Consider the following 15,364-nt stretch of genomic DNA (forward strand, 5'->3'; position numbering starts at 1 on the left):
TAGGCGCGGGCCGCGGCACAATATCAGCTCCCCAGGTAACAATCCCGTTCGCACTGCTGCCTTGTATTGCCTTGAGTGGGTTGGGAGTCGGCGGGGCTGCCCGGAGCTTGGGTCTGATTGGGGGGCCTGCCGGGAATGGCACAAGTGTGATCCGAGCCACAGACTGGAGTGGCTGCTGGCCGTGGATCCAGGGGCAGATCAGTTGGCGGCAGGGTTATTGGGAGCCCCTTGATCCAGTTATCTGTTTTGTTTCCAAAGTGTTGGTACAAATACTTTACACATTGCCTTGGGGATAAACCTATCTGTTCGTGCCAGGCTAACAAGGGGAGAGCAGTGTGTTTACCTCTTATTGTGACTAGAAGCAAGGGTCCCTATTTGGTGAAAAGGTACCTACCTCTGCCAACTAGAGACCCCCATTTCTAACAATTTTTATTTCTTCTTTCCTTACTTTTTACTATTGCTTTCTTTGTAAGGTAATCACTTGCTACACATAAAAACATCTAAACACGTGAGTCAGTCACCTGACTGTATTTATACAACTTTTTTCAATTTTTTCACCACCAAGTTGTGTTAAAGTGACAGTGCATTTAAACTGTTACTGCATCAGGGATAATCTATATGTTACATTGTGTACACCATAGGCAGATGTCGTTCGTTCAGATCATGGTTTAAATACCTTTGTCAGAAATCGTGGTTTAAATACCTAAAATACATTGCGCCATCCTGACTCCCCGATCAATCTTTGTGCAAAACTTTAGCAATGTGACAAAATGCAATATAGTTATACAAAAATAGATATAAATACATAAATATATAAATAGATCTAAAAATATTATAAAATCTATTCAAAACCATTTATAAGATAGAATCTGTGCAATTATATATATATATATTTTCTCTCCTCCAGTGCCGGTATGCGCACGTTGGGCTGTCGTGGCGCGGTCCTGGATAGGCCACCGACTGGCCTTCAAAATGTACACCAAATACCTCCAAAATTCAGAAGTAGACCAGGACACACGGAGTTCGTTGCAAAATTTAATGGCAGAGTGAAAAAGTGTGACGCGTTTCGCCGATAAGGCTTGCTCACGCTCGTCTAACAAACAATGACGGCCATTTTTAAAGTGCTGAAAACACACCCCCAGTGTAAACATATCTTCACCAAGGTATTGCAGGGCTGCCATATTGTAATAATGTTAATAACACTGATTACTGTTCCACATAATGTATACAAATGCATAGTATAACACTGGGGCTGCAGATATAAATTATTACGTGTTGCACACCAATTACCCGCATGAGCGCGACAATAACATTGCGTACAATTTCATTTTGAATGTTGTCATGTAGAACACCAAATCAATTCGTGCGGCGTTAAACATAATTGAACACATGTATATACAATTGAATGCCAATATAATAGACATACATATCTTGTCTCAGTTCTGACATGAAAATTACGATCACGTGTTACCTGTCAGTACGTAATCTAAGCGTTCATTGGATGCTGTAACGCTGACACATGTAATGCCCCATTTGATTGGATCCCGTTGCTGGGAAACGAGATAACAGCAATCCACTGTTTGTACTCCTGTGACCACCTGAACAAAGCCCAAGTGGGCATGTGTTGTTGGTAAAACATCATAAGAATGTTGTGCCTGCACAACGCACTCACCCGAGTGGGCTGTTGCCAAAGTAAATTAACAAACCAAAATATGAATATAGGTGAAACTCGTGCCGCCCCAGGGGGCGGCACGAGTTTCACCTATATTCATATTTTGGCAGCCCTGCAATACCTTGGTGAAGATATGTTTACACTGGGGGGTGTGTTTTCAGCACTTTAAAAATGGCCGTCATTGTTTGTTAGACGAGCGTGAGCAAGCCTTATCGGCGAAACGCGTCGCACTTTTTCACTCTGCCATTAAATTTTGCAACGAACTCCGTGTGTCCTGGTCTACTTCTAAATTTTGGAGGTATTTGGTGTACAAAACAGTTTCAGTGTGACCAAACCATGGTGAATTAAAAACTCGTCTCATCTGATTCCTTGTATCGGGGAAACTTCATCACTTAAGAGATGTATCATCAACTGAGGCCAGTTGTATATATCCAACAGATATAATTACTTCTGTGTATACACTCTTACCCCTAGATTCATCATCGGCATGTTTTGCGAGTCTGTAATAGCGATTAATAAGGAATCGCTATTACAGACTCGCTAAACTGGATTAATGTAGGAATCGCAATATTTATTGCGATTCCTACAACTTCCTTATTTGCGATTAGCTAATTGCTAATCGCAAATAAGGAATAACTCCCCATTCATTCATGAATGGGAAGACATATCAATGTGCGAATCGCTATTAGCGAATCGCATTTTGAGTTTGCGATTTCAAGGGTGCAGGGGTGTCCAAAGGACACAAGGGCAATAATTATTAAAGATCTAAGGGCATATGGGGATTGTCAAAAGATCATTCCACTCGCACTCCTTGTTACAAAAATAAGTGTCATGCTCAAGACTATTGCCATAGAATAAAAATAGCCAACCTCTGATAAGTCTGACACTAGACGACACAGTACCAACATTCACTAGAAGGACAACATTTAGAGAAAAAGGTGTGAATAGCTAGAGGACACCTCACGGGCGCACCACCAATGGGGCCCCTGGTTGGTACTCACCAGGATGGCCCTGTTCTCATCATCGGTGTCAACTAGCGTAACGTAAACGTGTCCAATTCCCAAAAGAAAAGAGAAAAAGACAGTGAATGGTGCAGTGTACACAGGTAATTGGCATTCCGTTTTGGCTGGTGTAATGCAATATGGCACCTTTGTGTTTTTACACAGAGCAATCAGGGGCAATCTCCCTTACACACATTTTCTCTTTGATTTGCAGCACGCTAAACACAGTACTGCTGGCAGTGGCTTTTCAATAATCTTTGCCCTGAAGAAATTGCCTGAATTTTTACCAAGGCAATGAAACATGTCGGCAGCGAGTTGAATGCGAATCGATAGGTAGTATTCGCTTCTCTCCATTTTATGTATATATGTTTACTGTTGGCACACAAGAGAATATAAATAAAGGAGTTCATAATCTTGTGTGCACAGTATTTGTTGTGTTATATGTTGAACGTTGTTAGTCCTTGTCACATATAAGTTTGTGTACACTGCACCATTCACTGTCTTTTTCTCTTTTCTTTTGGGAGTTGGACACGTTTACGTTACGCTAGTTGACACCGATGATGAGAACAGGGCCATCCTGGTGAGTACCAACCAGGGGCCCCATTGGTGGTGCGCCCGTGAGGTGTCCTCTAGCTATTCACACCTTTTTCTCTAAATGTTGTCCTTCTAGTGAATGTTGGTACTGTGTCGTCTAGTGTCAGACTTATCAGAGGTTGGCTATTTTTATTCCATGGCAATAGTCTTGAGCATGACACTTATTTTTGTAACAAGGAGTGCGAGTGGAATGATCTTTTGACAATCCCCATATGCCCTTAGATCTTTAATAATTATTGCCCTTGGGGCTAGGTCTTTGTGATTTTGAATTGATTGAGTGGAGGGCGACCTAGTCCTGCAGTCCCTCTGAACTCCTAGTAGATGAAAATGTGTCCAAAGGACACCCTGCTGCACCCCTGAAATGATATTGGATGCTGGTGTTACGCACAAGGGACAGAGTCGGCATTGGTGACTGTTCTCGATGACCTTCGGACGCGGGCCGACCAGGGTCGAGCAGCCTTTTTAGTGCTGCTCGACATGTCGGCCGCGTTCGACACGGTCAGCCATGCAATCTTGATCAGGAGATTGACGAAGGCTGGGGTGTCGGGCTTGGCCCTTGAATGGCTGGTGTCATATCTCGATCAAAGGCACCAGGTAGTTGCACTGCCACCCTTTCAATCGAACATCAAGAGGGTTGGTCAGGGAGTACCCCAGGGCTCGGCCATCAGCCCCATTCTTTTCAATCTTTACCTCCGTCCCCTGATCATGCTGATTAAATCTTTTGGCATAACAGTCACCAACTACGCCAATGACACCCAACTTATCTTCTCGTTTGAGGGTAAGAGCGGGGTGTCACAGGAGGTCTTCCATAGATGCATGAGCACCACGGCAGAATGGTTGGGTAACAACTCCCTACAATTTAACAGCTCGAAAACCGAGGTGCTACATTGCTCTATGGATTGGACCCCCAGACCCCTAACACAGGGCTTTTGGCCTCCCGATTTTCAAGGTACTAGTTTGCCTGCTAAATCGGTTCGGAATTTGGGGGTAATGTTTAGCTCCGACTTACAGCTGGACACATCAGTGAACAAAACGGTGGCCACTTGTATGGCATTACTTGGATCCTTGCGAAAGATTCTACCCTTGCTCCCGGTACAGGCTAGACCAGAGGTAGTGCGGAGCATAATTCTAAGTCGTCTCGACTATTGCAACGCACTGTTGCTGGGGGCACCAGCTACTCTGCTAGGAAAACCCCAACGAGTACAGAATTTTGCTGCCAAACTGGCACTCTCGCGACGCCGCTTGGACTCTTCTGCCAAGGCACTTAGGGACCTCCATTGGTTGCCAATCTCTCAACGGGTGAACTTCAAAGCTTTGTGTTTGGTTTTTAGGGCTTTACACGGACAAGGCCCGTCTCCTCTGCGGGATCTTTTTTCATGGTACATCCCTTCAAGACCACTCCGGTCAGCCTCGGCTTACTTGGTGGTAGTACCCAAGTTTCTCAGGTCCCGGATGGGTGGTCGGTCCCTCAAGTTCACCGCAGCGTGGCTGTGGAATTCTCTACCGCTAGGCCTGAGGGGCCTGGAAGATTTTTCTTCCTTTAAAAAAGCATTAAAGACCCATCTGTTCCCCAGAACAATGTAAATAGATTGGAAGCTGGAAACATCATGTTTTGTGTCATAACAGTCTTAGCGCCAGGATGCCCGTCGGGTGACAGTTACAGAGCTATATGAGAACGCCTATACATACATACATACATACACATGTCTCAAGGACATGTGTGTGTAACATACAACTGAAAAAAATGCACTTAAGTGCATTTTTCTAAGTTTCCGCTATTTACCACGAGGTTTGACTTCGCAGTAAATAGCAGCCCAAAATTGCGAATTCGCAATTTTTAAATGTTTCATGAATTGCATTTAAGGAATCTGAAAAAGAGATTCCTTAAATGCAATTCCTCGCAAATTTGCGAATTCTATAATAGCGATTTTTGCATTTGGGATGATGAATCCCAAATGCAAAAATTGCGCTCGCAATGGGCCAGCTTCTCAGAATCTGGCCCTTTGCGAGCCGATTTCCCGTTGATGAATCTGGCCATATGTTCGTTAATTTGATGTGTTCCTCAAATGTCCCCCTCCACCCCCCATTTTTCCAATACGAGCGACCTTAATATGGAGTTATGATCATTAAGTGAACTGGAAAACTGGTGGTATGCTAGATGTTATACCCTGACTGGCACACACTTCAAATTCATCTTTAGATGCATTGATGCTATATATATCAAGCCACACGTTATAAAGGTCAGTGTATGATTTTACATTCGTGGTAAAGGCATGAGTTGAAATGGCATGCACCATAACATCATACAATCATACATCCATGCTACTTTAGGTCCGATGTTTTAAGCTCTTAGTTCATGGACATTCACACACTGACCTTGGGCTCAGCTAGACGCCACCCAGAGCGAATAAAAGGAATATACAGAACACTGGCTGTTAACAGATGCTTTCTTACCATAAGTTCAAACGGCATTCCGGGCTTGAAATATTTGGGTGTTTTGGTAAAGAGAATTTTAAACGGTGATTTTACAAAACGGATGTCAGTAAACTCAGCCTCCACCATGTCGCTTCCTAAAATGAAAAGACAGAATGCTTAAAATACAGCTATAATGCTCACAACAGAATCGTGTTATGTTATGTCAATTTGTAAAGCGCACTAATCGCACTTTTGGGTTTCCAGGTGCTTCAGCAAGAGTGTGGGCGTGTGGTACCCACAGAGTTATTCTAAGAGCCAGGTCTTCAGCTTCTTGCAGAACTCAAATCATGCAATTTGGCCTCTTATCCACGCAGTCCTACCCAGGACGTACGTCTGACGTAGGGGTTTTGGTTTCCAGACGAGACCACAGGAGGAGGAGGGCGATAAAGGTAAGTGTGTTTTTTACCTTAATTTTTATTTAAACATATTTATTGAGGGGGATTGAGGCGCGGGCAGAGCTCCACAGAGCTTTTACCCAAATCTGTGTAGCACCGCATAGAGCAACTACGCCAGCTCCGCCCGGCCTCACTTAAAAGCAGACACCCACAAGTCAATTGGCATGGATACCGATCACCAAATCAAAAGGACCCCATTCTTTTGCCCTCAGGCTGGGACCAAATTTCCTTCATGGCATGAGCTTCCAAGAGTGCCCCCAAAGAGCTAGTGACCTCCAACGAATGGACGCTCCCTTTTAGTTCCAAAACTAAGCTGTCCTCCAGTGTCAGGAGCCAGGGTTCCCATAAGCTCAAGATGGTGAACACCCCATCCCCTCCACCGCATAAGACCCGACAAGTTGCGAGGTGCCATGCAATGCCAAGTCCGTTGGAAGTGGTGGTCCACCCAAACTGCCAACTATCCCATTCCATCACTTTCATTAGATGATCTTCGATGAATTGTTGACGTTAGATTCTGGGTTCTCCATGCAGTAATGTTTTCTCCTCCCTTCTCTCCTAAGATTTCCTGAGCATCCAAAAGCCTGCTCAGTGGGTCATACTCCTCTGTAATAACAAAAGGAGCCTGGTCACAGCTGGGAACCACAGCTGGGAACCGCAGATTCAACTACCCAGGTAGAGACGGGTCCGAGGGAGAGGGGGTTTCCGGGGATAAAGTGAATCCACAAACATTCATCACATCTCAGTGCAAGATTAGAACTTGAGAATGTACTCACCCCCATATTAGGCGTAGCATTCAGCCAACAATCCAGGCCATACACATACCATCCGAAGGAAACAGCATGACCAACCTCAAACACCACAATATCAAAAAAAGATGGAGGCTACAGGACAGCTTTCCCGTTACCTCCATTCTTTCCTGATAAAATTGGATAGCCAATCACATGAGATCTAGGGAAGCACTCAAAAGGCCAATAAAATGAAGCCCAGAGCAAGCCTAAAAAGAAATTTTAAGAAAAAGAGGTATTGCCAAGACACCAGGCACTACTGGAGAGGGTCACTTTGCAGGACCACCTTCCAGTGCCTCACTAAAATATGGCATGAATAAATGGGGAAAAAAGCACACCCATCAAAAGACTAGCACAGAAACTCAGCAGGAAAATTACGCCACATGCAATAATGCACTTTATTTTAACTGACCAAAAAAACATAGCTCCTATTCAACAGGTTGGCAATTAAACGTCATAATGCACAACCTTTTCAGAAGTAACATCATCATCCTAACTGGATCTACAGTGTGCAAATAAGTACTACAAACTCTACAATTACATTTCTTGCTGTAAACTTTGTTGACTAAAGACACTCCCACTTACCATTGGATTACCAACACCTCCCCTGGATACAGTCCGAAGACCTGCAATGTTCAATAAGTTATGTATTGTTCTGATTCTGTTTAGCCCCTGTTTACTATGGGTGTTTCCACATCCATTCATCATCAAAGCACTGCTCAGTCTGATAAAGTCCACCAAAAACTATCACAGCGCTTGCTTAGGGACCTGTCCCACATCACTTATAATTACACCGAACCCAACACAAGCATTCCACATGCAATGCACAGGCCCTCTTGCACAGCATGTGTATGCAGGGTATGCTCAGACGTGAGTCCCTTGCTCACTTTGCCACTGGATTCAAGCAAGCCTGGCTGAAGACGGCTGGAATGCCAGAAACCGGTCCTAGGAAGCTTGAATCCGGTACAGGGAAGGCATGACTTGGCAGTTCGGGCTGGACTGTTCCCATGAGGCATAGGGTCAGACTGATTTTGCATATGGCCATGTCTGAACTGGGGCGGCAGAGTGGGCTAAAGAACGGTGATGGATTAAACCCAGATCTGTTGACTAGGTGTGAGTGTTTGATTGGTTCAGTTGCTCTGTCCATCACCACCCCCTTTTGTACTGCTTTGTTCGCCATAAGTTGGCAGGGTATGCTCAGACGTGAGTCCCTTGCTCACTTTGCCACTGGATTCAAGCAAGCATGGCTGAAGACGGCTGTAATGCCAGAAACCGGTCCTAGGAAGCTTGAATCCGGTCCAGGGAAGGCATGGCTTGGCAGTTCGGGCCGGACTGTTCTCACGAGGCACAGGGTCAGACTGATTTGCATATGGCAATGTCTGAACTGGGGTGGCAGAGTGGGCTAAAGAACGTGATGGATTAAACCCAGATCTGTTAACTGGGTGTGAGTGTTTGATTGGTTCAGATGCTCCGTCCATCACCACCCCCTTTTGTACCAGCATGTGGTATCAGCACAAGACCACTGTGGGCTCCAAGACAACAGGCAGATAATATTACGTCTGTTCTGTGATACTACCAGTAATAGGTGTAGGCAGGCTTTACTTGTCCCAAGAAGTAGTCCCCCAGAATGCAAAAATGCCTTTTCCACCTATAACTAGGTAGGATTAGGGGGAAGATACAACCCAACAGAGTAGAACCCCATAGTGAATCTGACCAGATATGAGACTAGTCACACAGCATTGTACCTTTTCATCGAGCCTAGCAACACTCAAGCATAGCTAGATAGGATGCAGGGGAGGGGCACCTTAAAGGAGGATACTGTTTGTCCCCGAAACATTCCAGAAAAGTGATTCCTAGATGCAGCTAAATCTCCACACCAATGCACAAACACATCAGCTCCCACTTCCATCTGTGGTTACAGGTTGGTCCTTTGAATTTCTGGAGCTGTCTTCATTAATAACAAATGGACCCCAGACATGGAGTTCCAGTGTAGGGCCATCCACGTCGAAGATACAAAGGAAAATGAGTCTCATAGGGGAGGATTGAACAACAGTTATCCATTAGCTGTACACTTCAATGAGACACATGGTCCAGCTGAACTACCCCTGTTAAGATTCCATGGGTTAGAATCCCTTCCAGACAATCCGACAGGGGGCGATAAGGTTACTTGTCTACGTAAACCAGAGGCATCCTGGATTTGCAAACTCAGATCTGTAGAACATGTGTTGAACATTGATAAAGAAATGTATGTGTTTCTTAAAGATTAATGCCACTAGTAAGTACTGGATAATCTACACATTGCAGTAGTATATCTTTGAACATCAAATCTGACCAATATTGGCAGCCTGACATACTTTGACTCCTGTGGATGTGGTAATCTGTTGCAATTCCAGCTATCTGGAGATGTTCAAAACTGTCCAAAAATGTATAATCACATGCATTGTGTTCAGTTTCATCATAACAACAAAATTAAGGATTGACTTCACTAGTAATGTGGAGTAATATGTGAGTTATACACATTACTAACTTTGTTCTGGTCTTCCTAATGTGCATATAATTGGCATATTCTGTGTTCTGTATTAAATTGTTCAATTTGTATAAAATCTTGGCGTTACTCGGCACTTAGGAATTGAGAAGACAGAAGAAGAGAGAAAGAAAACTGTTTCTCTATGTGAATTGACATGCATTCTATGTGTGCAAATGATTAAATGAAGAGTTTTTTCATGTGTACCTGGTCATGTACATATGGGGCTGTATCTCATATACTTGCTTCTATGTGTGTAAATGACTAAACTAAGAATGGCAATGTAGGGGGTACCATAGGTACCCCCAAAGTGCAGCTCCCCACCCACCTGGGGGCCTGTAACAGGCCCCAAAGCAATTCCTGCATGGCTTTCCATGGCGGCATCGCTGCCATGGAAAGGCCTTCACAGCCAGGCATCCCAATATGGATGGCAGTGTCAATCAGACACCGCCACCACATAATGCCTGAGTTCCACGCGGCCAGCAATTGTGACGATTGCCGACTGGCGGAAATGCGGCATCTGCCGCGGTACCCCCCGCCATGGTGATATGGTGGGGGTAAATGGCGGGCGGATCACCACCGCCGGTCGAGTGGTGGTGAACCGTCCGCCAAAATAATGGCTCCTTTAATGTGCAAATGAAGGTCAAATTCAGCATTTTTAATTTAAAGGCATTGAGATCTTCTATCATGATTGAAGCTGCTAACCCTGACAAAAGCAAGGATTTTCCACACTGAAAAGTAGATAGTCTCTTGTTACTTTTATATTCCATACTGGGTGTCATCTCTTAGACAGTAAAGGTCAAGTTAGGTTGTCAGTCCATGTTTTGACTACCATTACCCTTACTTCACTTTCTGTACTTACTCCTACTGTTACGTACCCTTCTTATACTTAACACTGCAATTACCATCACTGTTTACTATGTTTACTTGTACTTCATCCATATTTCTGAACATTTCCATGATGCTAAACATTTGCCATATAATTTTAAAGGCAATTACAGTCAGTTTATATAACCCTTATTGTAACCCTGAATCTAAGTTTTTTAGTTAAAATGTTTTTCTATTCAAACACTAATCCTTAATCTCTAACCCAAATTGATATGAAATTCAACTATTTTTGTAATAACTAATAATAATCTTCCATAAGCCTATATCTAGTTCTTATTAAATCTCATACAAACATTAGAAAGTGATATATTATTGTAACTTTAATGCCAACCCCAACATTAAACCGTATTTGTTTTAATAATGCATTTCAAAATACATTAACCTATATCAAATCAATTTAATTTTCACCCTAGATTAAAATAATTACACAAATTATCCTAACTTTAATACTGACACTATCATTATATATTGAGTTTCTTTCCAGCAACATTTTTGCTCATGAATTCTGCAAGGAAGGCTGTAGGGCCACAGTACATGCTTAAATACTAAGCATTGGATGGTCTATCTAATTAGAAACATTGTGTATTGCAGAGGGATGTTAATAAATATTTTAATCAGGTTTCTAGCGTTTTGAAGATAGCTGTTTATTATTCTGGACCTTTAAATATTTCAGTGGGTCTACTAATGTAAACTTATATACAATTACTCATTGCATTCTTAGCCCGGTGCATCTACTTTGATCAGACAACTAATTCACCATCTTTATATAGCGCAGACTTCACCCGAAATCAGGTATCAGATAGCTTTACATGAGCACCAGTTGCGTTACTTGAGGACATATTCATTTTTTTTAGGCACAGGGAGTTAAGTGATTTGCCCATTTTCACAGGATGTTGAGCGTTGTTGCCAAGACTAGAACCTGGTTCCCCAGATTTGAAATCCACCGCCCAAACCGCTAGGCTACATCCTCATCCGCATTCTCCTTCAATGAGTCTTTTTTTAGATGTTAGGATGGGAATCTAAAGTAATGGAAGCCAGCAGGCCAGCTCGGATAGACTGTTCCAGACTACCATCAGGGTTTACAACCAAATTGTTCACATTTGGGAGAAAACTTTTTTTCTTTCTCTGTTTCTCTTCTTTTACATTTTTATATTATTTGTTTCTTTCTCAATCTATTTCTCTCTTTATCTTTCGTTTTCTTTTTTTTTCATTTTTGCTTTAATTTTTCTCTTTCACCTTGTTTGTTCCTTATCTTTTTCTCTTTCTCTCTCTCTCTTTCTTGCTTACTTTGTCTGTCTTTCTTCTTTCTCACTTTCTTTTTCTTCTTTTGTTATGGTTTGTGACATGGCCACAGCCACAAAGGCAGCAGAGTGCTTCAGACGCGACAACAATATACAAAATACTAAATTCAAACTTGAACAGTCGATTGAGGAACGGAATTTATTATTTCTAAAGTGTAATTTAAATGGGTTGTCTTTTGGATATTTTCTGAAGGCTAGTGAAATCGTGTCTGACTTCTTCTGGCGAGTGATTCGAAATATCTAGCCACTTGGCAAGGGAAGGCCTGGTTGAGAGGGTTTGATTTTTTTAATGTTAGAAATGTCCATTAGGAGGCTGGATTTACCTATAAAGCCTCATTCTTCTCCCATGATGTGGAGTATATTTCTCTGGTAGACAAAGGCACAGAGCTTTTTTGTGGTGCAGGCCATTCTAAAGCCTTCTATGGCTTTAAGGGTAAAGCCAGTGGAGTTATCTAAGAATAGGAGGTAATGCTTCCCTTTTTGATGCCTTTGACAAGGCAGCTAGTTCAAGAAAATCCGTCAGAGGAGCTGGAAGACTTTTGGGAGGAAAGAGAAATGGATAGAGGCCTAACTTTCCTAAGCTGGAAGAGTTGAAATAGGCAGCTTTAGCCAGTTGTGATATGTAAAGTAATAAATTAATTTTTGTCCAAAGAATAAACCAGGATGAGTTCTTTGATGTTGTAAATTTTGTGATATGCTTAGAGATGAGTTGCGCAAGCCACATTTTTGTAGCTTGAGGAGGTTCTCTAGGGTATCAGAGGTGGAACTGTTTTTGCAAGTTGCAATTTTAAGACAAACGAGTTACATAAATACTCTCAAAGTTGCCATATTCGAAAGAATGGAAATTCTCACGTAAAGTTGGGTATTATCGGATTATTAATGTATGGCGATTCCCTCGGCTGAATCTGAGGCTCTGTGTGGAGTTCCAATAGAAAGGGGGAGAGGCTTGAATAACAATAAACCTGAATATGAAAAAGGGCAATCTGAATGAATGCACTATGCAAGAATTTGAGCAATATAGATGGTCTCAGTAGACGTGATCTGAAGGAATGTCCTAGATGAGCTACCTAGATACTTGGTTAAACACTAGTTTCAGAGTTCAGTCCTTCCTATGAACATAAATAGTGCAAATACATAGGCCCTAAGCTGAATCAGGACAGCATTTGTTCTCCACAAATGTATTCCACTTACCCGCTGCTGTTAAGACTGTAACAGAAACATAGATGCTGCGATCAATGAGTTCATTAATGTCTTTAAAATTATCTATCAACATCTGTCTGGTCAGTTTTGCTTCTCCGCTGCCTTCTTGTATCTGGAAAAACATGATACAGTGCAGATATAGTGAAGGAACTATGATCACATAGAGTAGCTGCAACACTGTGTATGTTTAAGTATAAACATTTCTAAGGGAATCAAATTAATATAAATTGAGCAAGAGCATAAGTGGTGTCTCTGCATTATTATTACAAGAACTGAAAAAATATGTGTGGACAACGAGATAACATGATTTCCTATTGAGGACCTTACCGTGATTCTTTGAAGGGATGTTGGCATGCTTCTCTTTTCATCATCAAACTTTACCCCGAAAACAACAAAGGCGTCACCTTCTACTGGCTTCCCATACAGAAACCTGTTGGAAAGGAAGATTGTTCAGTTTACCACAAGAGTATTCATCATGTAGTTTAGCGAGACGGTGGATATAAATTGTAATAGATAGGAAAGTTTAAGGTGACAGCAGGCTTCAAATTGGAATTGGTCCACACTTTATATTTTGGAGTAATATGTAAGTCAAAAGCTTGCCAAGCATGTGAATGCCTGAAGGAGTCTTGGTGCTAGCATCCAAAAGACAACCGGTACTGCTATACGCGGATGACGCAGTACTTCTCTCTAGGACACCTTTAGGCGTCCAAAGACTTATGGACAAGTTCTCTAATTGTATCAAGGGCAGAAAGCTGCAGATCAATAAAACTAAAACTTATGCTATTATCTGTGGAAATAGAGCAGGAAAAACAAAATCCTTTTATTTAGACCACCATAAAATCTCACTAGTAGAGAAGTTCTGTTACCTGGGCATAACCTTTACCGGTAACGGAATGTGGACACAGGAGGTGACTAATGTTAGGGCTAAAATGGCCAAAAGCGCTTTCAGGGTTTTTTAATTTGCGGCTAAACTCGGGGATCTGGGGTTACTGTCACCATGCAAATATACAAACTGAGGAAAAAAGGTTTTTGAAAAAATTACTCTGTTTACCTATGTGGGCCTCCACCGAACTCATACATACCGAAGTGGGGGCGGAACACCTGATAGATTTAATTGAGCTAAGACCCCTTATGGCCTGGAGATCTATATGGTTGAAGGATGAAACCATTTTCAATAGAAGCATTATTAATGATTGCCTCCGCTTGGACAAATGCTTACAGATCCCAAGGCTCAAATATGTAGTAACAACATTTAAGGACATATTTAATATAAATATTATGGATGATCCCAGTAGGGCTACTGATATATCAAAGTGTGAAATTAAACATATTTATTTGAGGAAGAAAGCTTGTGACCGTAAAAGTACAAGTGGGCAGTTAATAACCTCTAAGCTCTAAACTTTACATGTGGATACCGTTGGTTTTCAACAATACCTAACCACGTTTACTAGAACATCACACCGGTTTGTACTCACCAGAATGAGATTAAGTATTGTACACCACCTGGTGGCATTCCCATGTATTAAAAAGTATCCCACGGTCCCATGTCCATGTGACGGAATAACAAAACAAAGCACTATGCACTTTCTCCTCATTTGTGATTTATATTTACACTTTCGTATTGCTTTTTTAAAACCACTTTTTAAAAAGTACGGCATTTTATCTGTAAATACTGCTATGAATCTCCTGTTTTTAACCAACAAAAACAGAGACCTATTTGGAAGAGAGTGAGAAGAGCCAAGATTTTAGCATTTTTCTGAATTGTAGCCAGTTTGACTGGGATCTTACTTGAAGGACAGGGAGTTCCATCATTTACTGGCAGAATAGGAGAAACTCCTACCACCCCATTGGGCCTTATTGATTTTGTGTATGATCGCCAATTTAGTAAACCTGGACCGAAAGTTGTGGCTGGGCACATGCCAGAAAAGATCTTTTAGAAGAATTTAGGGCCAGTTATGAAGAGCTTTATGGATTGAGAAAATAGCTTTGAATGTAATCCTCTCACAGACTGGCAGCCTGTGGAGGCTGAAGATGATATGGGAGACAGGACTGAACTTTGGAATTTTCATGAAGAGCTGGGCTGCTGCGTTTTGAAGGGATTGAAGATTTTTGCAGCAGGTGCTATTGGATGCCAATGTACAGTGAACTGCAGTAGTCTATACTTGAGATGATGAGTGGAATTATTACCATTTTCTGCAAATCTGGGGGGGGTGGTAAACAGAAAGATCTTTTTCTGGAATCGAAGCCTAGACAAATAGGAGGATATTACCTGACTGATTTTGTCGAAAAAGCAGAGTCTGTTTAAAAGGACTTCTAGTTTTTTTGTTTTTCTGCATTGGTAGAGGGAGTAGGATACAGGTTGGGAGGTTCCAAAAGGTGCGGTTATTTCCAAATACTAGCACCTCAGTCTTGTTAGAGTTTAATTTAAGACAGGTTTTCTGCATCCAACTCACTGTCTGTGCCAAGTAGTTGTTAAACTGTTTTGCCACATCATCAATGTTGGACGAGACGGAAACTATTATTTGTGTG

General features: G+C 42.1%; 1 protein-coding gene across 1 annotated transcript in view; it reads right to left on the reverse strand.

Moving 5' to 3' along the window:
* Window positions 1–15,364, reverse strand: part of LOC147748466 (A.superbus venom factor 1-like) — a 276,161-nt gene that overhangs the window by 197,131 nt on the left and 63,666 nt on the right. Inside the window, exons 8-10 of the mRNA XM_086962077.1 lie at window positions 13,163–13,265; window positions 12,827–12,947; window positions 5,722–5,837 (exon numbers count right to left, since the gene is read on the reverse strand). Of these exons, the coding sequence (XP_086818203.1) occupies window positions 5,722–5,837; window positions 12,827–12,947; window positions 13,163–13,265 (340 nt within the window). The remainder of the gene's footprint in view (window positions 1–5,721; window positions 5,838–12,826; window positions 12,948–13,162; window positions 13,266–15,364) is intronic.

Source organism: Lissotriton vulgaris, chromosome 1_1, assembly GCF_964263255.1.
Source record: "Lissotriton vulgaris chromosome 1_1, aLisVul1.2, whole genome shotgun sequence".
NCBI classification, from domain to species: domain Eukaryota; kingdom Metazoa; phylum Chordata; class Amphibia; order Caudata; family Salamandridae; genus Lissotriton; species Lissotriton vulgaris.